A 23,099-nucleotide genomic window follows, 5' to 3' on the forward strand; every position below is an offset into this window, starting at 1 on the left:
CAGATAAGCTTTGCAATAAATAACTTCAGCCGGACCCCCTCTCACACACAGAGGGGGGGGGGGAATAGTAAATCAAGGAGAGAACATCCCTCTCCAATGTTCACACAGGAATGTGCCTTTGTCTACACAGACATTTCCCACCGAAACGCTAACACGTTCTAAAGCAAATACTGGAACAATATTTCTATCATACAACGTGGGGAATGGGCAGATGTGACCTAAAAGACCACTAATGTCATTTGGTTGTTATTTTGTGATGTCATAAAAAAAAATCAAGGAACTACTGTAACTTGAAATGTATCAGTGTTGGAAAGAGTACCCAATTGTCATACTTGAGTAAAAGGAAAAATTCATAGAAAATGACTAAAGTAAAAGTCAACCAGTAAATACTACTTGAGGAAAAAGTCTAAAAGTATTTGGTTTAAAATGTACTACTAAAATATACTTAAATTCCCTATATTAAGCAAACCAGACGGCACCATTTTCTTGTTTTGTTTTACTTACGGAGAGCCAGAGGTACATTCCAACATAATTTACAAACAAAGCATGTGTTCATGACGAACCAAGACATTTACACGTAAATACATTCATGATGACTTTACTCCAAACGGGTGGTGGTTCGTGTGCAAAGTATATGATTATTGTGAGAGTAGTTACTAAATGTACCAAAGTATAATGTCCCCCTTCCCGTTGTAACAAGCCGCCATATTGTCAGTCCATTCGGAACCCTTTGCTAATGTATTAAGTGTGTATGTTTATCCTGTGTTACCATTTAGTTAGCTAGTAAATAATTAAACTAATTTGTGTAGCACTGAATCATAAGTAAGGCTGGGGTTTTTGCAGATGCAAGAGGTTACAACTGTTCAGAATAATATGATAGAAGGTTATCATTAATACGTTGACCGTTTATGAATGTGATTGGTAAAGACCCTTAAAGTTTAATTCGGGAGATGGTAACTCTTTCAAGAACCGCTCTCTTGGTGCCCCAATTCCTAATGAGTTAATTGTTAATGAGAATTTAAATTGGGTAACAATTAAACAGTTATTTGATTAGATAAATAACAGTCATCAGATTAATGAAAGTAAAGTCACGACACAGACCAGGCGTGAATACACAATATTCAGAATATTTGAAATACTTGAGGTGTACTTTATTTGGCTTAGCTGGTCGTGTACAATGGAAACAAACTCCTCATGTCAGGCAAGCTAAATTAACCTCAAATACCTCCTTTGGTTCGGTGAATTCAGACATGGTTCGATACGTATTCCAAACATTTGAAATACTTGGAGGCACTTAAATTAGCTTGGAAGGTACAAAGAAAACAATGGAATAGTCTGAATTGCACACAAATCCCTCATGCCAGACAAGCAACTCCATTGTATCCTCGTCCCAGAGCGCTAAGAACCTTGGCGTGATCCTGGACAACACCCTGTCGTTCTCAAATAACATCAAGGCGGTGGCCCGTTCCTGTAGGTTCATGCTCTACAACATCCGCAGAGTACGACCCTGCCTCACACAGGAAGCGGCGCAGGTCCTAATCCAGGCACTTGTCATCTCCCGTCTGGATTACTGCAACTCGCTGTTGGCTGGGCTCCCTGCCTGTGCCATTAAACCCCTACAACTCATCCAGAACGCCGCAGCCCGTCTGGTGTTCAACCTTCCCAAGTTCTCTCACGTCACCCCGCTCCTCCGCTCTCTCCACTGGCTTCCAGTTGAAGCTCGCATCCGCTACAAGACCATGGTGCTTGCCTACGGAGCTGTGAGGGGAACGGCACCTCACTACCTCCAGGCTCTGATCAGGCCCTACACCCAAACAAGGGCACTGCGTTCATCCACCTCTGGCCTGCTCGCCTCCCTACCACTGAGGAAGTACAGTTCCCGCTCAGCCCAGTCAAAACTGTTCGCTGCTCTGGCCCCCAATGGTGGAACAAACTCCCTCACGACGCCAGGACAGCGGAGTCAATCACCACCTTCCGGAGACACCTGAAACCCCACCTCTTTAAGGAATACCTAGGATAGGATAAAGTAATCCTTCTCCCCCCCCCTTAAAAGACCTAGATGCACTATTGTAAAGTGGCTGTTCCACTGGATGTCATAAGGTGAAAGCACCAATTTGTAAGTCGCTCTGGATAAGAGCGTCTGCTAAATGACTTAAATGTAATGTAAATGTAAGCTAAAATCAATACATTCCAAAAGGTTGACATGCGAGGTACCCTTGATATAGCTTCGCTTGTCAGGTACATAGAAATCAAACTCCTCATGCCAGCTTGCCTCATACCTGACAAGCTAAATCAGGCACGCCTCAACCATGTCAAATGTTTTAGATAAGCCTATGTATTGGTGTGAGGTGACTGAACTGCTATACCAACCTGCTGGTCCTGCAGTAGGGTCTGACACATGCTGGTGCTGAAGTCCAGCTGCCTCTGTAGTGTGCCCACCTGCTCCTGCCAGTGGTGTGATGCTAACGCAGACCCAGTGCCAGAACCCTCCTTGAAGGACAGCTCAGCCGCCCAACGCAGGTTCTCCTGGCGCCTCGCACCCGCGATGCCGCCATGGGCTTGGGACTGTTGTTGTTGTTTGGCTCGAGAGGGTCGTCCACTAGCTACAGATGCAAATTGTTGGGGCGGCTTCAGAACGTTGCTGTTGAAAGAAGGGGGAGAGTGATATATTTGTATTATTGGGTGTCCAACGAGTTGTGGGTGCTGCTGTGAATGACCCAATTTTCCCTCAGAACTTTCATGATGCCAAGATTCAAGATTTATTAGTCTTATAAAAACAGGCTACGTATGGTCAACATCATCCAACAAAGTGCTTACTTGCAGGTTCCTTCTCAACAATAAGAAAATACCAACCAAGTAAATGGAAGAACAATACCGTATGTAACCATATATCAATAGAAACCTATGGGGTGGAACAAAAGCCTGCACACCCAGTATCTCTATAGGACTGGAGTTGGGTTAGGATTAACCCTAACCCCTCATAACTACTACAACTGATTAATCAAATAAAATATTATTTGTCACATGCGCCGAATACAACAGGTACAGTGAAATTACTTAGTTACGAGCCCTTAACCAACAATGCAGTTAAGAAAAAAAAAAAAAAAAAAAAAGCAGTAAATAAGAAATAGCGGGGCAATATACAGGGGGTACCAGAACAGAGTCAGTATGCGGGGTCACCGGTGTCGAGGTAATTGAGTTAATATATACAAGTAGGTAGAGTTATTAAAGTGAGACTATGCATAGATAATAAGAGTGTAGCATCAGTGTAGAAGAGGGGGGGGGGGGGGGGGCAATGCAAATAGTCTGGGTAGCCATTTGATTAACTGTTCAGGAGTCTTATGGCTTGGGGGGGTAGAAGCCTCTTGGACCTAGACTTGACGCTCCGGTACCGCTTGCCTTACGGTAGCAGAGAGAACAGTTTATGACTAGATGCCTGGAGTCTGACCAATTTTTAGGGCCTTCCTATGACACCGCCTGGTATAGACGTCATGGATGGCAGGAAGCTTGGCCCCGATGATATACTGGGCCGTTCGCACTACCCTCTGTAGTGCCAGGTCGGAGGCCGAGCAGTTGCCATACCAGGCAGTGATGCAACCTGTCCGGATGCTCTCAATGGTGCAGCTGTAGAACTCTGAGGATCTGAGGACCCATGCCAAATCTCCTGAGGGGGAATAGGTTTTGTCATGCCCTCTTCACGACTGTCTTGGTGTGCTTGGAGCATGTTAGTTTGTTGGTGATGGAGACGCCAAGAAACTTGAAGCTCTCAACCTGCAGCCCTGTCGACGGAAATGTGGGCGTGCTCGGTCCTCCTTTTCCTGTAGTCCACAATCATCTCCTTTGTCTTGATCACGTTGAGGGAGAGGTTGTTGTCCTTGTACCACACGGTCAGGTCTCTGACCTCCTCCCTATAGGCTGTCTCATCATTGTCGGTGATTAGGCTTACCACTGTTGTGTCATCAGCAAACTTAATGGGGTTGTAGTCGTGCCTGGCCGTGCTGTCACGTTTGAACAGGGAGTACAGGAGGGGACTGAGCACACACCCGAGGGGCCCCCATTTTGAGGATCAGCGTGGTGGATGTGTTGTTAACAACCATTATCACCTGGGGGCGGCCCATCAGGAGGTCCAGCTTTGAGGGCACTCTGGTGTTAAACGCTGAGCTGTAGTCAATGAATAGCATTCTCACATAGGTGTTCTTTTTGTCCAGGTGGGAAAGGGCAGTGTGGAGTGCAATAGAGATCTGCGGATTGGAGTGAGTCTAGGGTTTCTGGAATAATGGTGTTGATGACGTGAATCATGACCAGCCTTTCAAAGCATTTCATGGCTACAGATGTGAGTGCTACGGGTCAGTAGTCATTTAGGAAGGTTACCTTCGTGTTCTTGGGCACAGGGACTATGGTGGTCTCCTTAAAACATGTTGGTTTTACTCGGGACAGGGAGAGGTTGAAAATGTCAGTGAAAACACTTGCCAGCTCGTCAGCACATGCTCACAGTACACGTCCTGGTAATCAGTCTGGCCCTGCGGTCTTGTGAATGTCAACCTGTTTAAAGGTCTTACTCACAGCTGATGCTCTCCTACATGTTTCAGTGTTACTTGCCTCGAAGCGAGCAAAGAAATGATTTAGCTCATCTGGTAGGCTCGTGTCACTGAGCAGCTCTCGGCTGTGCTTCCCTTTGTAGGCTGTAATAGTTTGTAAGCCCTGCCACATCCGACGAGCGTCGGAGCAGTACGATTCGCTCTTAGTCCTGTATTGACGCTTTACCTGTTTGATGGTTCGTCAGAGGTCATAGCAGGATTTCTTATAAGCTTCCGGGTTAGAGTCCCGGTCCTTGAAAGCAGCAGCTCTATCCTTTAGCTCAGTGCGAATGTTGCCTGTAATCCATGGCTTCTGGTTGGGGTATGTATGTATAGTCACCGTGGGGACGACATCCTTGATGCACTTATTGATAAAGCCAGTAACTGATGTGGTGTACTCCTCAATGCCATCGGTAGAATCCCGGAACATATTCCAGTCTGCGCTAGCTAAACAGTCCTGTAGTTTAGCATCTGCTTCATCTGACCATTTTTTTATAGAGTCACTGGTGCTTCCTGCGTTAATTTTAGCTTGTAAGCAGGAGGGTAGAATTATGGTCAGATTTGCCAAATTGAGGTGCGAGGGAGAGCTTTGTACGCCTCTGTGTGGAGTAAAGGTGGTCTAGAATGTTTTTCCCCTCTGGTTGCACATTTTACATGCTGATAGAAATTAGGTAAAACTGATTTAAATTTCCCTGCATTGAAGTCCCCGGCCACTAGGAGTGCATCCTCTGGATGAGCGTTTTCCTGTTTGCTTATGGTGGTGTACAGCTCATTGAGTGCGGTTTTAGTGCCAACATCAGTCTGGTGGTATGTAGACAGCTATGAAAAATACAGATGAAAACTCTCTAGGTAGATAGTGTGATATACAGCTTATCATGAGATACTCAGGCGAGCAAAACCTTCCTTAGATATCATGCACCAGGTGTTGTTTACATATATGCATAGGCCCCCGCCCCGTGTCTTACTAGAGGCTGCTGTTCTATCCTGCCGATAGTGTATAACCCGCCAGCTGTATGTTCTTAATGTAGTCGTTCAGCCACGACTTTGTGAAACACAAGACATTAAAGATTTTAATGTTGAAAAAGTCTGTAGCGTCGGAACAGTTAGGTCTACAAAACTACCCTGACTATGGAAAGATGCGACTCTTACGATGGGTTTCTCCATTTTGCTATACAAGTGTCACGGGACTTGTCTGAAGGTAACCCATGCAAACAAATAGAAGTATGGAGGTAGTTTAGTAGCAACAAAAATAAGGGGTTTAAATGTGTCCAGAAATAACAAAAAAATAACTTAAATCTCCTAACTGTATATATTTTTTTATTACCCAAAGTAGTCCTAAAATTCTAAATCAAATAGCTAAATGAGCCATGGTATGACCATCTTAAAACAATTCCATATGTAGCCTAGTCCCCTCCCACGGGCTTAGACTTTTAGAGGTTAAGACTATTGTGCCCTGTATCTTTATCCTTGGGTATCCTTGTATGAATTTCACAGACCTGCCCAGTGTCTTCCTATTGCTGTAGGATCTCTGCTTCCTAGTGGAGTAGAGATGCAGGTCATCACTGGAGCTGGACTCTGCTCCGTCCTCTTCTTCCTCCTCCTCCTCCTCAGCACCCATCTCAGAGGGGTAGCCGTCCTCATCTAGCTGACAGGGGGTGGAGCCACCCCACGTGGCCATGGTCCTGAGGAGGAGGGAAACAAGTCAATTAAGGCCCCACTCAGAGACTAAACCGATCTCTCAAGGCACGTCATGCAGATATGAAAGCACACAATGGCTAAAAGCGTCATTCTACTTGTATCTGCAACATTCAGAATATTTCACATCATGGAACTCCCCCAGATTATTTAGGGGTAACGCTTCGCCCACCTCTCGTCCCTGCTAAGTGGCTGTGAGGCGGCGTGTCCCTCTGGGTCCTCAATCTTGTAGGGGGAGTCGCTGAGGCCGCTCCTCCTCTGGTGCTCGGCCATCAGGGATTCCAGGTGCTTCCTCCGCTGGCGCAGCTCCTCCCGCAGGATCTGGTGGCGCCGCATCTCACACCACAGCTGCTGGAGAACCACGAAGGTAAATGAGCAGTGTCATTTTCATGGTTACATCAGCAAAATAACCCACACTACTATACAGCTCCCTGACATCCAGCCATGGCTAACTCGGTTACGCTAACCATTACCAGTTAACCCTCAAGAAAAGCCTTGCACTGAGCGGGTGATACAAGTGTTCCATTTGATTTTGGCAAGCAAGCACTTTAAGTCTGTGGGATGAGCATACTATCCTTGATGATACAGTAAACTGACCCTGTCAAATCAAAATAACGAACCCACCTCGTTGTCGGTGACAGAGGCATTAGTAGCGGCCTGGGCTGTGGGTTTGAGCACAGCGGTGGCAGCAGGGGAAGCGTTGGCTTTGGGGGCTGCAGCCGGAGCAGGGGCCGGGGTGGAAGTTGCAGCTGGGGGCTTCCTCATCAGAGCCTGTTGGCTCACTGTGCTGCTGGACACTGACGACTGGAGAGAAGATGGGAGGGAGAGTGTGTGTGAGAGGTTGCCTCAAATAATACCCCATTACCAATATAGAACACTACGGTTAAGAGGGGTCAGAAAGAAGTTCTGACTCCAAAGCCTTTCAACACAATCAATCAGGAAATGGTGGTGTGTGCTCAGTTCTCAGCGTCTGTGCGTGCACGTGTTACCTGCAGATCGGGGCAGGCCCACTGCAGGTCCTGGATCTTGTCCTGGATCTCCATCAGCCGCTGGCGTTCCTCGTGAAGCTGCTGCAACTCCTGCTGCTGCTGACAAAGCTTCTCCTCATACAGCTTCTCCCTGAGACACATAAAAAAAGATTTTAGATTCACAAACAGAATCACCAGCTGTGTAATTCACATGCTTAAAAGCACTCACTTAAGATATAGACACGGGTACTTTCATACACTTATTATGGTTAGTCTCCTACCTGGCCTTGTCTGTGAGGGTGAGGTCTCTGGGGCTCTTGCCTGTGGAGGAGGAGCCAGCAGCAGCACCTCTGGTGTTGTTGGGCTGCTGGTGGAGACCCTCGTCGGCTGTGGTGGCATCTGTATCGTCACTCTGGGAGGCAGGAAGTCACACGGTTACTATTCCATAAAGCTATCGCCCATAAATGACTCAAATTCCAGCTCCATTTTCTTGGACTGCAAAAGGGTCCTCTTCCACTCTGAACTGTCTAGACCACTCAGCTGCACCATGGTCATTTTAGATTCTATAGCATGTGTTCTATTTTGTATTATGTGTGTGTTGATATGTTTCTACTCCATTTTCTGCTTTTGCATTTTTTTTTTATAGTGAATGTTATCAGATCTTCAACCAAAACCTAAAATGAGATAACAAATAACAATGACATACTAATTTAATTTATTTCATAAACAAAGTTATCAAACACCCAATGCCTGTGTGAAAAAGTTACTGTCCCCTTGCACTCAATAACAGGTTGTGCCACCTTCAGCTGCAAAGACTGCAACCAAACGCTTCCTGCAGTCGAGCAGTCTCACATCACTGTGGACGAATTCTGGCACACTCTTCCATGCAGAACTGCTTTAACTTAGCAACATTTGTGGGTTTTCAAGCATGAACTGCTCGTTTCAAGTCCTGCACTTCAGCTTCCAGACAGATGGCCTGACAGTTCCCTGTAGAATTCTCTGATACAGAACAGAATTCATGGTTCCTTCCATTAAGGCAAGTTATCCAGTTCTTGAGGCTGCAAAGTATTCCTAAACCATCACACTACCACCACCATGCTTGACCGATGGTATAAGGTTCTTACTTTGGAACGCAATGTTTGGTTTGCGCCAGGAATAAAATAGGACCCATATCATCCAAAAAGTTATACTTCTGAATCATCTGCCCATAGAACATTCTTCCAAGAGTCTTGATGATCATCCAGGTGCTTTTTGGCAAACTTGAGTCAACTTTTTGGATGAGATTGGTCCCATTATTGACTTGCACTATGGGGCCTACAATTTATTTCAGATTCTATATCTCTCTCATATGCTATGTTTCTCTGTTTCTAGTCAGTCCTCTCACCTGCACCATGGCCACCAGCTCCTGGAGCTGCCGTAGTTTCTGCTTGGCGGTCTGCAGCCGGTGGACTTTGTGGGCGAAGTCCGCGTCCTCGTTCTCCAGGCTGCTCCTTCTGCTCGACCCCGAGGCATCGCTGTCTCGGGCCCCGACCCCCCGCACCTCCTCTTCATCCTCCAGGGCATCGTCATCATCGTCATCCTTGACCTGGTTGTAGGGGCGGTTGTACTGGCACTCTGGTGGAGACAGAAACAATGAGGGTTAGTGAGATGAGTGGATTGTGTGTGCGTGTGTATACAGGTTGCACACATGTAATGTGTGTATGTGTGTCACGCTACCTATGGCTGATGGGATGTTGAGGCTGCGGAGGTTGGCTGCTGCAGAGCGGTTGTTGATCTCACACTCGTTGAGCCTCCCGTCAACGTGGTTGTTGGTGCTGCCGCCTCCTCGGCCGTTGGTCAGACTGTTCATTTCTGTCCAGTTCCCAGAATGCTGTGGGTTTCTGACCAGGGGAAAGAAAGATGGAGAAAAGGGGTCAGGTCTCAATTTCACTCCCCGGCGTGATTTGCCCTTGGGAATTATATTATCTAAACCTTTAACATTTCTTATCCAGGAAAGTTATTGAGAACTATATTTTAAATTAACCTGGTAATTTGAGGTACATGAAAGGAACAGATATGCTTGGCTCGAAACTAACACGTTACTGTCCGTGGTTGCCGGTTCGAATCCCAGGTCTGTGATGCTTAGAATCAGAATTGGACATGGTCCACTAATAAACAGATCTAATGAGAAATAATAATGACTGCACCTTACTCCGTCCGTGTCCTTCAAGTACCTGATGTTGGTGATGGGGGGCCGGCGGTTCTCCTGCTCAGAGTCGAACATGGTCTCCAGCATGGAGCCGTCCTCCTCAGTCTCCTCCTCCTCCTCTTCCTCCTTCACGTTCTCGTTGACTGTGTCCACCATCATGTCTGATGTCTGCTCGTAGTACTGCACCAGCTCACGCAGCTCGTTCAGACGCTTGTGCACCTCCTTCAGCTTGCTGTGGTGGGTGGGGGGGGAGAGAGAGACTTAGGCCTGATTCCATTTTAAAATGTCTCCACCTCAAGGACTTAAAAGCACCGTAAGTGAGACCTCAAGCAGTCTATTCCTTTTGAGTCACATTTCAGAGAGTGTGGATGAATGAATGGGGAGACATGGAATGGGGGAAAGAGACTAAGGTTGATACATGGACAACTGATTCAATGAAGGAGAGACACTTGACTAATTGGATCTATTGTTCATTCACCAGACGAATGAATGAATAAGAGGGATAAGGGTGATGGATGGTAGAGCTTGTCTGAAGGAACAGTACAGCATGGATCTTCAGCTGCCGGTACCAGAGAGATACAAAGGGTGCATGCTAATAGACTGAGTTGGTTCCCTCTACTTATCTCCTTTGCTTCATCGGCAATGGGTTGTATTCATTAAGTCCAGGTAGTCCCAATAGAAAATTAAACACTGGTCACTGGAATAATGTTTACATACCGTTTAAATCATTCAATATATTGTATTTGAGTCAATGCCATCCTATTCAACTATTGCTGAATATATACTGTTCTATAGACACACTAAATATTCTATCCACAAACTCAGCAAAAAAAACTAAAACGTCCTTTTTTCAGGACCCTGTCTTTCAAAGATAATTTGTAAAAATCCAAACATTGTAAAGGGTTTAAACACTGTTTCCCATGCTTGTTCAATGAACCATAAACAATTAATGGACATGCACCTGTGGAACGGTCGTTAAGACACTAACAGCTTACAGACGGTAGGCAATTAAGGTCAGTTATGAAAACGTAGGACACTAAAAAGAGGCCTTTCTACTGACTCTGAAAAACACCAAAAGAAAGATGCCCAGGGTCCCTGCCCCTCTGCGTGAACGTGCCTTAGGCATGTTGCAAGGAGGCATGAGGACTGCAGATGTGGCCAGGGCAATAAATTGCAATGTCCGTACTGTGAGACGCTTAAGACAGCACTACAGAGAGACAGGATGGACAGCTGATCGTTCTCGCAGTGACAGACCATGTGTAACAACACCTGCACAGGATCGGTACATCTGAACATCACACCTGCGGGACAGGTACAGGACAGCAAAAACAACTGCCCGAGTTACACCAGGAACACACAATCCCTCCATCAATCCCTCAAGAATGTTCTGCCATGGCCAGCGAAGTGCCCGGATCTCAATCCCATTGAGCATGTCTGGTACCTGTTGGATTGGAGGGTGAGGGCTAGGGCCATTCCCCCCCAGAAATGTCCGGGAACTTGCAGGTGCCTTGGTGGAAGAGTGGGGTAACATCTCACAGCAACAACTGGCACATCTGGTGCAGTCCATGAGGAGATGCACTGCAGTACTTAATGCAGCTCGTGGCCACACCAAATACTGACTGTTATTTTTGATTTTGACCCTCCCCCCCTTTGTTCAGGGACACATTATTCCATTTCTGTTAGTCACATGTCTGTGGAACATGTTCAGTTTATGTCTCAGTTGTTGAATCTTGTTATGTCCATACAAATATTTACACATGTTAAGTTGGCTGAAAATAAACACAGTTGACAGTGAGGACTTTTATTTGGCTGAGTTTACTATCCATGTCTATACATCCCATCCAGTGCATTCGGAAAGTATTCAGACCACTTGACTTGTTCCACATTTTGATCAATTACAGCCTTCGTGTAAAATGTACTAAATAAAAAAATGTACTCAAACACACAATAACCCATAATGACAGAGAAAACAGAAATACCTTATTTACATAAGTATTCAGACATTTTGCTATGACTCAAAATTGAGTTCAGGTGCATCCTGTTTACATTAATCATCCTTGAGATGTTTCAACAACTTGGGAGTCCACCGGTTGTAAATTCAATTGATTGGACATGATTTGGAAAGGCACACACCGGTCTATGTAAGGTCCCACAGTCGACAGTGCATGTCAGAGCAAAAACAAGCCATGAGGTCGAAGGAATTGTCTGTAGAGCTCCGAGACAGGATTACGTCGAGGCACAGATCTGGGGAAAGGGTACCAAAAAATGTCTGCAGAATTGAAGGTCCCCATGAACACAGTGGCCATCATTCCTAAATGGAAAAAGTTGTAAACCATCAAGACTCTTCCTAAAGCTGGCCGCTTGGCCAAACTAAGCAATCGGGGCGGAAGGGCCTTGGTCAGGGAGGTGACCAAGAACCCAATGGTTATTCTGAAAAAGCTCCAGAGTTCCTCTGAGGAGATGGGAGAACATTTCAGAAGGACAACCATCTTGGCAGCAATCCATCAATCAGGCCTTTATGGTTGAGTGGCCAGACAGAAGCCGCCACTCAGTAAAAGGAACACGACAGCCGCTTGGAGTACACACAAAATGCACCTCAAGGACTGACTATGAGAAACAAACTTCTCTGGTCTGATGAAGCCAAGATTCAACTCTTTGGCCTGAAAGCCAAGCGTCACATCTGGAAGAAACCTGGCACCATCCCTACGGAGAAGCATGGTGGTGGCAGCATCATGCTGTGGGGATGTTTTTCAGCGGCAGGGACTGGGGGACTAGTCAGGGTTGAGGGAAAGATTAACGGAGCAAAGCACAGAGCAATCCTTGATGAAAACCTGCTCCAGAGCACACAGGACCTCGGACTGGGGTGAACATTCACCTTTCAACAGGACAACGACCCTAAGCACACAGCCAAGACAACGCAGGAGTGGCTTCAGGACAAGTCTCTGAATGTTCTTGAGTGGCCCAGCCAATGCCCGGACTTGAACCCGCTCCAACATCTCTGGCAAGACCTGAAAATAGCTGTGCAGAGACGCTCCCAATCCAATCTGACAGAGCTTGAAAAGATCTTCTGAGAAGAACAGGTGTGCCAAGCTTGTAGCATCATACCCAAGCAGACTTGAGGCTGTAATCGCTGCCAAAGGTGCTTCAACAAAGTACTGAGTAAAAGGGTCTGAATATGATATGATATTTCTCTTTATTTTTAATACATTTGCAAAAATGTTTTAAAAAAAACGTTTTTCCTTTGTAATGATGGGGTGTGTAGATTGATGAGGGGAAAAACTAGTTGACCCCTTTTAGTAAGGCAAAATGTGGAAAAAGTCAAAGGGTCTGAACACGTTCCGAATGCACTGTATACATGCACACTGTATACATACATATTCATACGTCAGACTCAGACATTGCTCGCCCTAATATTTCTTAATTCCATTCTTTTAGAGATGTGTGTATTGTTTGGAATTTTTAGATATTACTGCAATGTTTGAGCTAGGAACACAAGCATGTCGCTACATTTCGCTACACCCGCAATAACATCTGCTAAATATGTGTATGCAACCAATAAAATGTGATTTGGGCAAGTACAGGAAGTCCCTCTGCATTTCAGTCAGTTTTCTACCATTTGGCTCCTTATGAATACAACTGTGGTGTGATGTGCACCAATTGTAATAATTGTTGAAGTTTAGTACCGGAGTTTGTCTGCTGGAGCGTCCTCATGCTGGGGTTGCTGGGTGTGTGTGGAGGGATGGTAGGTGGAGGGATCCCGTCTCATGGCTGTGGCCCCGTTGGGCTCCCGGTACAGGGCAGAGGGGCGGTCCGAGGGGCCCGCACCCAGAGCCAGTCTATGCTGAGAGGACAGGGACACACTGCCACCGCGACCTGACAGAACACACATTACTCACACATGCACGGCAGCAAACTTACAAGCTTCTAAGTAATCATCAAGGAACCCACCAGGTACAACCCTAACTCTGTAAACAAGGGCACCCTCCTAGACGTCATCCTGACCAACTGGCCCTCCAAATACACCTCCGCTGTCTTCAACCAGGATCTCAGCGATCACTGCCTCATTGCCTGTATCCGCTACGGAGCCGCAGTCAAACGACCACCCCTCATCACTGTCAAACGCTCCCTAAAACACTTCTGTGAGCAGGCCTTTCTAATTGACCTGGCCCGGGTATCCTGGAAGGACATTGACCTCATCCCGTCAGTTGAGGATGCCTGGTCATTCTTTAAAAGTAACTTCCTCACCATTTTAGATAAGCATGCTCCGTTCAAAAAATGCAGAACTAAGAACAGATACAGCCCTTGGTTCACTCCAGACCTGACTGCCCTCGACCAGCACAAAAACATCCTGTGGCGGAATGCAATAGCATCGAATAGTCCCCGTGATATGCAACTGTTCAGGGAAGTCAGGAACCAATACACGCAGTCAGTCAGGAAAGCTAAGGCCAGCTTCTTCAGGCAGAAGTTTGCATCCTGTAGCTCCAACTCCAAAAAGTTCTGGGACACTGTGAAGTCCATGGAGAACAAGAGCACCTCCTCCCAGCTGCCCACTGCACTGAGGCTAGGTAACACGGTCACCACCGATAAATCCATAATTATCGAAAACTTCAATAAGCATTTCTCAACGGCTGGCCATGCCTTCCGCCTGGCTACTCCAACCTCGGCCAACAGCTCCGCCACCCCCCCGCAGCTCCTCGCCCAAGCCTCCCCAGCTTCTCCTTTACCCAAATCCAGATAGCAGATGTTCTGAAAGAGCTGCAAAACCTGGACCCGTACAAATCAGCTGGGCTTGACAATCTGGACCCTCTATTCCTGAAACTATCCGCCGCCATTGTCGCAACCCCTATTACCAGCCTGTTCCAACCTCTCTTTCATATCGTCTGAGATCCCCAAGGATTGGAAAGCTGCCGCAGTCATCCCCCTCTTCAAAGGGGGAGACACCCTGGACCCAAACTGTTACAGACCTATATCCATCCTGCCCTGCCTATCTAAGGTCTTCGAAAGCCAAGTCAACAAACAGGTCACTGACCATCTCGAATCCCACCGTACCTTCTCCGCTGTGCAATCTGGTTTCCGAGCCGGTCACAGGTGCACCTCAGCCACGCTCAAGGTACTAAACCAGGTACTTGCCAAGGCTTTCGACTCTGTCAATCACCATATTCTTATCGGCAGACTCAGTAGCCTCGGTTTTTCGGATGACTGCCTTGCCTGGTTCACCAATTACTTTGCAGACAGAGTTCAGTGTGTCAAATCGGAGGGCATGCTGTCCGGTCCTCTGGCAGTCTATGGGGGTGCAACAGGGTTCAATTCTCGGGCCGACTCTTTTCTCTGTATATATCAATGATGTTGCTCTTGCTGCGGGCGATTCCCTGATCCACCTCTACGCAGACGACACCATTCTATATACTTTGGACACTGTGCTATCTAACCTCCAAACGAGCTTCAATGCCATACAACACTCCTTCCGTGGCCTCCAACTGCTCTTAAACGCTAGTAAAACCAAATGCATGCTTTTCAACCGATCGCTGCCTGCACCCGCATGCCCGACTAGCATCACCACCCTGGATGGTTCCGACCTTGAATATGTGGACATCTATAAGTACCTAGGTGTCTGGCTAGACTGCAAACTCTCCTTCCAGACTCATATCAAACATCTCCAATCGAAAATCAAATCAAGAGTCGGCTTTCTATTCCGCAACAAAGCCTCCTTCACTCACGCCGCCAAGCTTACCCTAGTAAAACTGACTATCCTACCGATCCTCGACTTCGGCGATGTCATCTACAAAATGGCTTCCACCACTCTACTCAGCAAACTGGATGCAGTCTATCACAGTGCCATCCGTTTTGCCACTAAAGCACCTTATACCACCCACCACTGCGACTTGTATGCTCTAGTCGGCTGGCCCTCGCTACATATTCGTCGCCAGACCCACTGGCTCCAGGTCATCTACAAGTCCATGCTAGGTAAAGCTCCGCCTTATCTCAGTTCACTGGTCACGATGGCAACACACATCCGTAGCACGCGCTCCAGCAGGTGTATCTCACTGATCATCCCTAAAGCCAACACCTCATTTGGCCGCCTTTCGTTCCAGTACTCTGCTGCCTGTGACTGGAACGAATTGCAAAAATCGCTGAACTTGGAGACTTTTATCTCCCTCACCAACTTCAAACATCAGCTATCTGAGCAGCTAACCGATCGCTGCAGCTGTACATAGCCCATTGGTAAATAGCCCACCCATTTTCACCTACCTCATCCCCATACTTTTTTTATTTACTTACTTTTCTGCTCTTTTGCACACCAATATCTCTACCTGTACATGACCATCTGATCATTTATCACTCCAGTGTTAATCTGCAAAAATGTTATTATTCGCCTACCTCCTCATGCCTTTTGCACACATTGTATATAGACTCCCCCTTTTTTTCTACTGTGTTATTGACTTGTTAATTGTTTACTCCATGTGTAACTCTGTGTTGTCTGTTCACACTGCTATGCTTTATCTTGGCCAGGTCGCAGTTGCAAATGAGAACTTGTTCTCAACTAGCCTACCTGGTTAAATAAAGGTAAAAAAATAATAATAATAATAATAATATGCACCAGGCTTCCACCGCAAATAACGTAAGATGGGAGCTGCACAAAAAAAATACAAATAAATAAATACAAGTTTGACATCATTAAAGGCAATGTTTTGCAGGAAATGGCATTTGTAGGCGTTTAAACAAGCAAGAATCTCGCAAAAATATATATATATCCCCCCCCCCACAGTGTTATCCTACTCCTAGTCAGTTACCGAGACAAACCATAACTTACAGGAGTTGTTGTTGAGGGTCTGGTCGCGGAGTGAGTGCAGCTCCTGCAGGATCTTGTCCATAGTCTGCTTCTTGTCCTGCAGCTCCTGCAACTTGGTCAGCTTGGCGCTCGCCGCCGAGGCCGACGTCGGGGTGATGGAGGTCAGGGAAGTGAGAGGGCTGGGATGGAGGAAGGAGGAGGCAGAGCGGGAAGGAGGGGAAGGCTGGGAGGAGCGAGAGCGGCAGACTTCCCGGGAGAGGGAGAGGCTCGCGGCTTGTCTGCGGTTGTCTGGGACTGCTGCCTTGGTCTGAGGAAGGAAAGGCACACAGGATGTTAGTAGGTGTTAGTAGTTGACCAAACATTCAACTCATAATTTATTACTTTGATGGGTAGCACTTTACATTACCACACAGGATAAAGTGGTAATAACATGGAAACAAGTTCTAATTACTCAACATGAAGACTTCATTTTGCCCAGTTATCCCTTCATTTAAATGTAAGCATTATAGTTAGTTACAGGGTTATACACCACGTCTGTAATAGAGGGGTAAAAAATACCATGTTATTATAACTTTTGATGTTTGCCAGGGTTGTATTCATTAGGCATCAGACAGAAGAAAACGCTAATACTTTTGGCTACAGTGTGCCCTAATTAATACGACCCAGTATTCTATGATGCTGGTACCTGGGAGTCGTGCAGCTGGTTGTGGAAGCGTTGAATGAGGTCGTTCAGCTCATCGTTCAGCTCCGAGGTGATGCTCAGCCCTGACACACTGCCTGTGGTCTCTGTCGGCACTGAAACACACACCAAATGAAATAAGGTTACGTGTGTGTGTAGCTACCAGCTCTGCATGTGCGCTTGTGTGTCCAGTGTGCGTTGACTCCTCTGCATACGCGCTCTCTTTCTATGTGGCCCGTGTCTCACCGGTGTCAGCCATGGTTTGTGTGGCTTGCTGGGAGCTGTGCTGCATGGTCAGTAGTGCTGCCTGGCGGCCCTGTAGAGCCCTGAGCTGCTCCTGCTGCTCCAGCATCTTCTTCAGGAGCTCATGCTGCTTCTTCAAGTTCTCCAGCTCCTCCTTCTGGTCACTGCGGCCTGCAATGCGACCCTGTTGGAGACACGCACATAAGAAATCGCCAGCACAAGCAGAACTGGTTGTGCCTCAGATGCTGACAGTGCAGACTTCCTGGTGTTACACCGGCAAAGGAAGGGATGGAGAGAAGGGGAGAAGGAGGGATGGAGTGGGATGAGAGGGAGGGATGGCAGCAATACAATTAGCCTTGGTCTACTTGGGTGACGAATTCTAGAAGAAGCGTCTTACTATCTGGTAGAGATTGTAATGCGTATCCCTATGCACATATCAGATGATCTCGTTTGTGACCAATCCAAACTCCTCTATAAAACAAAAAACTAGCAGGGGGGAGGTTGGTTGTCAGAACTAGAGGAAGGGCTACTTACGGTGGCATTGGAGGCGTCCGAGGAGCGCACCTCCATGTTCAGGGTGGTGCTCTCTGGCAACGAGCCTGAACCCAAGGCCGAGTCCAGTGTTCCCGCCTCGTCCTCCTCATTCTCCCTCGCCTACAGAAGAGGCAGCGGTCAGTAAAATATTAGGCACGGACTGCAAGCACGGTCACCCTCTTCGGCCCGAACTATGGTACCATTGACACGGAGGGTGTAGTGGCTATGGGAACACGGGTCTTCAACAATTTCCTTCCCTTTCTCCACCCCACTTTCAATGTAATACTTGAACAGTGGTTGGTGAAAAAGTTGGTATACAACAATGGAAATAGTCATAACTACTCGCACATAAATGCCGGAGGGGGGTAACCTATGTAATATTGATAGCAAGATGCGCTGACAGCAAGATCAAATGACACGTGCCTTCCAGCAGTTCAGAAGCAATGTGTGTCATGTCCTAGATTTGTCTGCCAAATGGAACAAGATACACGACTGTCTTGCCGGCGTTTCAGACACCTTGGCATTAAAAATACATGACCAGGGTGCAGTGAAAAGTTCCCCCAAGCACAACACCTTGAACTATCAACAGCAATGTGAGAGAAAAAAGCAGTGGACTGCAGGCTTCTTTAACAGGGAAAAGCCCAAGGCTGCCGTAGCTTGTTTTTACTATAAATACCATTGAGTGAATTCAAACTAAAAGCCTCTCGAAAGCAGCCACTTTCATCCTCAAATGACAGAAGGATGGAAAGAGAAAAATAAAGACATACAGATCAAGCCAAAGAGAGAGAAAGGAGAAAAACAGATAGAGACAGTGAGAAAGCCTCGATAAGCCAGCGTACTGTACTGACCAGCATCTTCTGCAGGAAGCGGAGGTAGGACTTCTCCTGCTCCTTGAGGTGGGCGATGAGGTGGGTGAGGCGCTCCACGTTGGCCGGGATGTCGTTCTTCTCCACCAGGTCATCCCTCATGGAGCTGGCTTTGCCGATATACTCCCGGATCTGAACCAACTTGCTCACCACCTGATAGGGACACCAGAGAGTGTAAGGGTGTGTGAGAGACAGGGTGTGTGAGAGTGTGTGAGAGTGTGTATGAGATAGTGGCACAGCAGAGAGAAAGCATGTGTGCATGCATGTCTGTGAGTGTAAATGATAGAGAGAGCGAGAGAGAAATGGTGTGTGAGAGCGCGGATACCAGTCCGCTCACTGCAGACCGAGCTAAACGAGGGCAGAACTCACTTGGGAACCTGCGGTGGTGGCATATTTTTAAATTGCCCTAAATAAGCACTGGTTTCATCATCATCTTGCCTGCCTAGTCTCCCATCCTTGTTCTACCATTTATTTTCTTACAAGATCGAGAGCACAGCATGCCATGTGACGGTTTGCAGACAGTACAATCAGTTCAGCGCAAGCACAGACTTGAGTGGTGAAAATGCTGTTCCAAGGTATGCTATTTATAGATTTGTCCAAAATGGGTTACTGAGTAAGTTTTTCCTCTATGTACCCACAACTAAACTAACTTTATTGTAAGCATGTCCTGTGTTTGTTCTATTTTAATTAAGTATTGAAACTACAAACTTCAATCATTTGCATTGTGCAATAAGTGGCTGATCAAACAAAACAGACTACATACAGGGAGTATAAAATGCAAGTGCTGAAAAGCCCTAATCCAGTAAACCCAAGTGCCTAGACGTTACCTACCTGGCTACTGTCGATGCTGAGCTCTCCTCTCCCATCCTCCCTAGAGTGAAGGAGCCCTCTCTCGGCCCTTCTACCTAGCCTGGGGGTGTCATTGCTGGGCAGGGAGGGGGTGAACGCTTCCCTGAGACCAAGACCCAGGCCAGGGCTCTGTTTCTTGGCTGTGGCGGCGACGGAGGGGGTTGTGGGGGCCGAGGCCGCCTCCCGGCTCTTGTTGGTGTTGACGTGCAGCGGCAGGAATTTGAAGGGCTTTTTGTTTTCCGCCGCCAGCTCTCGCTGATTGTTGGCTGCTGTGACACGACCCTGGGAGTCGCTGCCCACGCTCCTCTGAGAAAAGAGAGAGCGAGGGATGTGTCATAACCTGGCTTCCAGTCTAAATTACAGTACTCTGAAACAGAACAATGCAGCAGAACCTCTGCGATATAAAAAGCTGGAAAGAAGGTCCTTTGGAACATTGAATAGTTGAAAACTTTCACATTCGTAAAGACAACACACTAAGAAATGTGTGCGTTTTTACATGAACAGTACCCTTCCACAACATCTTCGGTGAACTTTACACATTTCTGGATTAACTATGATCCCCCCCCCAGACACCAAAAATCACAGACGAATACTCAAAGAAGAAATGCTTAGTTAAGAAAGCTCTAGGGAGAATCCTCTCACCTCGTCTAGATCAGTGAAGTTGATCCTCTGCCGGAGACGGTCCAGCTCGGCCTGGTCGGGCACCGACATCTGGGTGGTGTACTTGACGTGGGGGAAGGAGTGAGGGGTGTTTGTCCTTCTCCGCCCCGTGCCAGGTGTGGACTCCGGGGAGATGTCATTGGTCAGCCGGCTCTCCGCCATGCCGCCGGCTGAGAATTTCTTCCTGTTCTTCTCCGTCGAGCGGTTGGCCTTCTTCTGCTGGATGCCCCAGTCCTGAGAGGGGACATGAAGCTTTGAAAAAGGAGTGTAGGGTGAAGTTATCCCTAAACACTGATCTTGGGTCAGTTTTGCATTTCCCCACCACAAATGGTTCAGGTTGGGATTTGGGGTGGGGAAGCTGATCCTTGACATTTACCTTGGGGAAACTTCATTCTTTAAAAAAGGGACAGAAGGTCATATCCACGTGTTTTATGTAATACCATGTACTGTATAATGCTGTACTTGCTTGATGATAAGCACATCGTGGTTCCTCAAAAGGGACACATTACAATAAACTTGTAATACACCATTTCAAATCCATGTTTTGGTCAGCATTATAGGTAGACGAACAGATTCTAGAGCTAGACAGTGAGGGGGCTGAATCCTTACTAAAGCTATAGAGTACCACAGCAAGAGTCATAATACCCATAAAACCTAGCGGTCAAACAAGGAAATGGTTCCAATAGTTTTTCCACCATTCATTTTTCCCCATAAGGGATTTTAGAAACACTTCATATAAGGGCTGTCTGTGTATTGTGTAGATGAAATGGTGGGAAAATTATTGGAACCATTTCCCTGATCTCTAGGTTTTATAACATCTCCACCGTGGGGCTATATGCACAAACAACTCATGCAATCAAAGATTTTAATTACTTTCGCAAATCTCCAGTTAGGATTCAACCTTTTAGTGTCCATTCTCAATGGTCCCAAATGTCACCCCATTCCAGTAGTGCCCTACTTTCGACCAGGACCCATAGGGCTCTGGTCAAAGGTTGTGCATTGCACTACATAGGGAATAAGGTTCCGTTTGGGACACAGCCAGTCTCTCTCGTCTCCTCTGTACCATGTTGTTGAGCCTGTCCTCTAGGCTGCTGCCGTTGGTAACGGTCCAGTTGTGCAGCTCCTGCTCGTCTGCACAGTCATCAAAGGGAGTGCCCCCTGTCGCCATGTCCTCCTCCGCGCCTGTTGGGTTGTTGACATGCAGTCAGTCAACACTCAAGAACGGCTTTGGACTGGAGACAAAAGCATGTACACACACACAGTAGGTCTCTTTCATACTGGCATACTGTGCACAACTCATTCACGCACACACCAAGGTTTCCGTTTGCGGGTAATTGTCGGCTTTTGGACATGACATAAAATGAAAAGCCGATAAAATTGTGGTCAGCCAAATTGACAAAAAAAAAAATCCCAGTGCAAAATAATGCTTTTTATTAATTGATGGGAATACAGTTGTCACCAACTGGTCGATCGACCTCCAATGCATTCCTAGTCAATTGCGAAAACATTTCTGTAAAAAACCCAATGATAAAGCACTGTGTTCCTATTTAATTTATAAGTCTCGGGCTGCCGGTGGTAGGTGCACCCAATTCACCTACACGCCGGGTAGGCAAACTGTTGCCATTCTGTGCATAAAAGAAAAAGCTACAGCAAAGATACTGTGAGATTAAAACTTAAAACCCCAACTAGAGAAACTGTCAACGAATACAGCAAAGAGCTGCTGTTTATGTGAATGAGTTCATTTTAAAGTTCTTACTCAGCACTGTCAACACTTTTATAGGCCATGAAATGCAGGTTCCTATTTCCACTCAGCGCTACAACAAGCAGTGCAGCAGTAATGAATGAGTAGGAAAGTGGATCTATAGGCATGCGTCATTATTAGCAGCTTGGGTCATTTTTAATACAGTGGAATATTTCACTCTGTCCATAGGAGTAACATGAATTTGTGCACGAGGCAGAAATAATGTGGTGTGACCATCAGAGTTTCACCATCAGCCGGAAGACAGTGTCCATTTTATGGTCAGTGGAGGGATGTTGAGAGGCGGACGCTCAGTCTGCTGCCCTCTCCCCTCTGCTGAGACTGACCATCAGATGCAGGCACCTTCAGCCCAGTACAATTCTAATTACATCAGTAATACTTCAACGGCTCCATTACCGGTGTGACCATATAGCCTACCTCAAATTTGGAAATATTTATATTTTTTCAAATGGCCCGAACAACAATGCGTTGACAGAGCAATTCAAGCAAAGCTAATATGCAGTGACAATGTTTTGGGCCTATAGTTTACTGCACAAACCTAATTGTTCTAGAGTTTTCCCCCTGTTAACACTAACAACGTTTCCCTTTACTGTGGAAATTGTGATTGAATCAACGCAATATTATCAATTTTCAATGCAACATAAGCAAAAAACTATGCAAGAGATTATTGTAGGCAGAACGCGTCGGATTAGGATTCTATTGCATTGACACACTACTCTGCCCGTACCTGGGGCGGCAGGTAGCTTAGTGGTTAGAGCGTTAGGCCAGTAACCAAAAGGTTACTAGATCGAATCCCCGAGCTGAGAAGGGAAAAATCTGTCGTTCTGCCACTGAACAAGGCAGTTAACCCACTCTTCCTAGCCCTTTTCTAAATATTTTTTTCTTAAAACGACTTGACTAGTTAAATAACTCTATACAGACTTGTGCGGCATAAACAGTGTGAGCTACAGTAGACCTACATGCAAATAAACCATTGTCATATACGAATCTGTGCCATTTACTTTGAACTGTTTACAGCGGTTGTGAGTAGATGTGCTTGTTTTGAGATCAAAGCAAGAGCTGCATGCAGCCACGTGTGCACATTGTGTTCATATCCTTTGCTAGTTAGTGAGTTATTAGTCCAGTTATAGATAATTAGTAGTCAGTAATAGCTCATTTCTAGTCAGCAATGGGTGAGTGATTGTATCCGCCAAGAGCACACAACCTGTACATTTCTACTAGACATCTTTGAAAAGCAAGTCAGTTAAAGAGCGGTCTTAAAAAAGTGCAGTGTTGTATTTTGAGACAGGCT

At 46.5% G+C, this 23,099-nt stretch overlaps 1 protein-coding gene across 1 annotated transcript in view; it reads right to left on the reverse strand.

Moving 5' to 3' along the window:
- The window catches only part of LOC115145862 (pericentriolar material 1 protein-like), a 35,410-nt gene extending 14,181 nt beyond the window's left edge, over positions 1-21,229 (reverse strand). Inside the window, 18 exon segments of the mRNA XM_029687443.2 lie at positions 2,371-2,641; positions 6,074-6,259; positions 6,445-6,623; positions 6,897-7,076; positions 7,262-7,391; positions 7,522-7,652; positions 8,625-8,854; positions 8,957-9,120; positions 9,454-9,660; positions 13,112-13,301; positions 16,240-16,525; positions 16,904-17,013; positions 17,144-17,324; positions 17,675-17,794; positions 18,523-18,693; positions 19,372-19,695; positions 20,032-20,283; positions 21,113-21,229. Coding sequence (XP_029543303.2) covers positions 2,371-2,641; positions 6,074-6,259; positions 6,445-6,623; positions 6,897-7,076; positions 7,262-7,391; positions 7,522-7,652; positions 8,625-8,854; positions 8,957-9,120; positions 9,454-9,660; positions 13,112-13,301; positions 16,240-16,525; positions 16,904-17,013; positions 17,144-17,324; positions 17,675-17,794; positions 18,523-18,693; positions 19,372-19,695; positions 20,032-20,283; positions 21,113-21,217 — 3,417 coding nt within the window. The 5' untranslated portion in view covers positions 21,218-21,229.
- Positions 21,230-23,099: the final 1,870 nt, after the last annotated feature.

The sequence above is a fragment of the Oncorhynchus nerka genome, linkage group LG18 (assembly GCF_034236695.1).
Source record: "Oncorhynchus nerka isolate Pitt River linkage group LG18, Oner_Uvic_2.0, whole genome shotgun sequence".
Classification (NCBI taxonomy): domain Eukaryota; kingdom Metazoa; phylum Chordata; class Actinopteri; order Salmoniformes; family Salmonidae; genus Oncorhynchus; species Oncorhynchus nerka.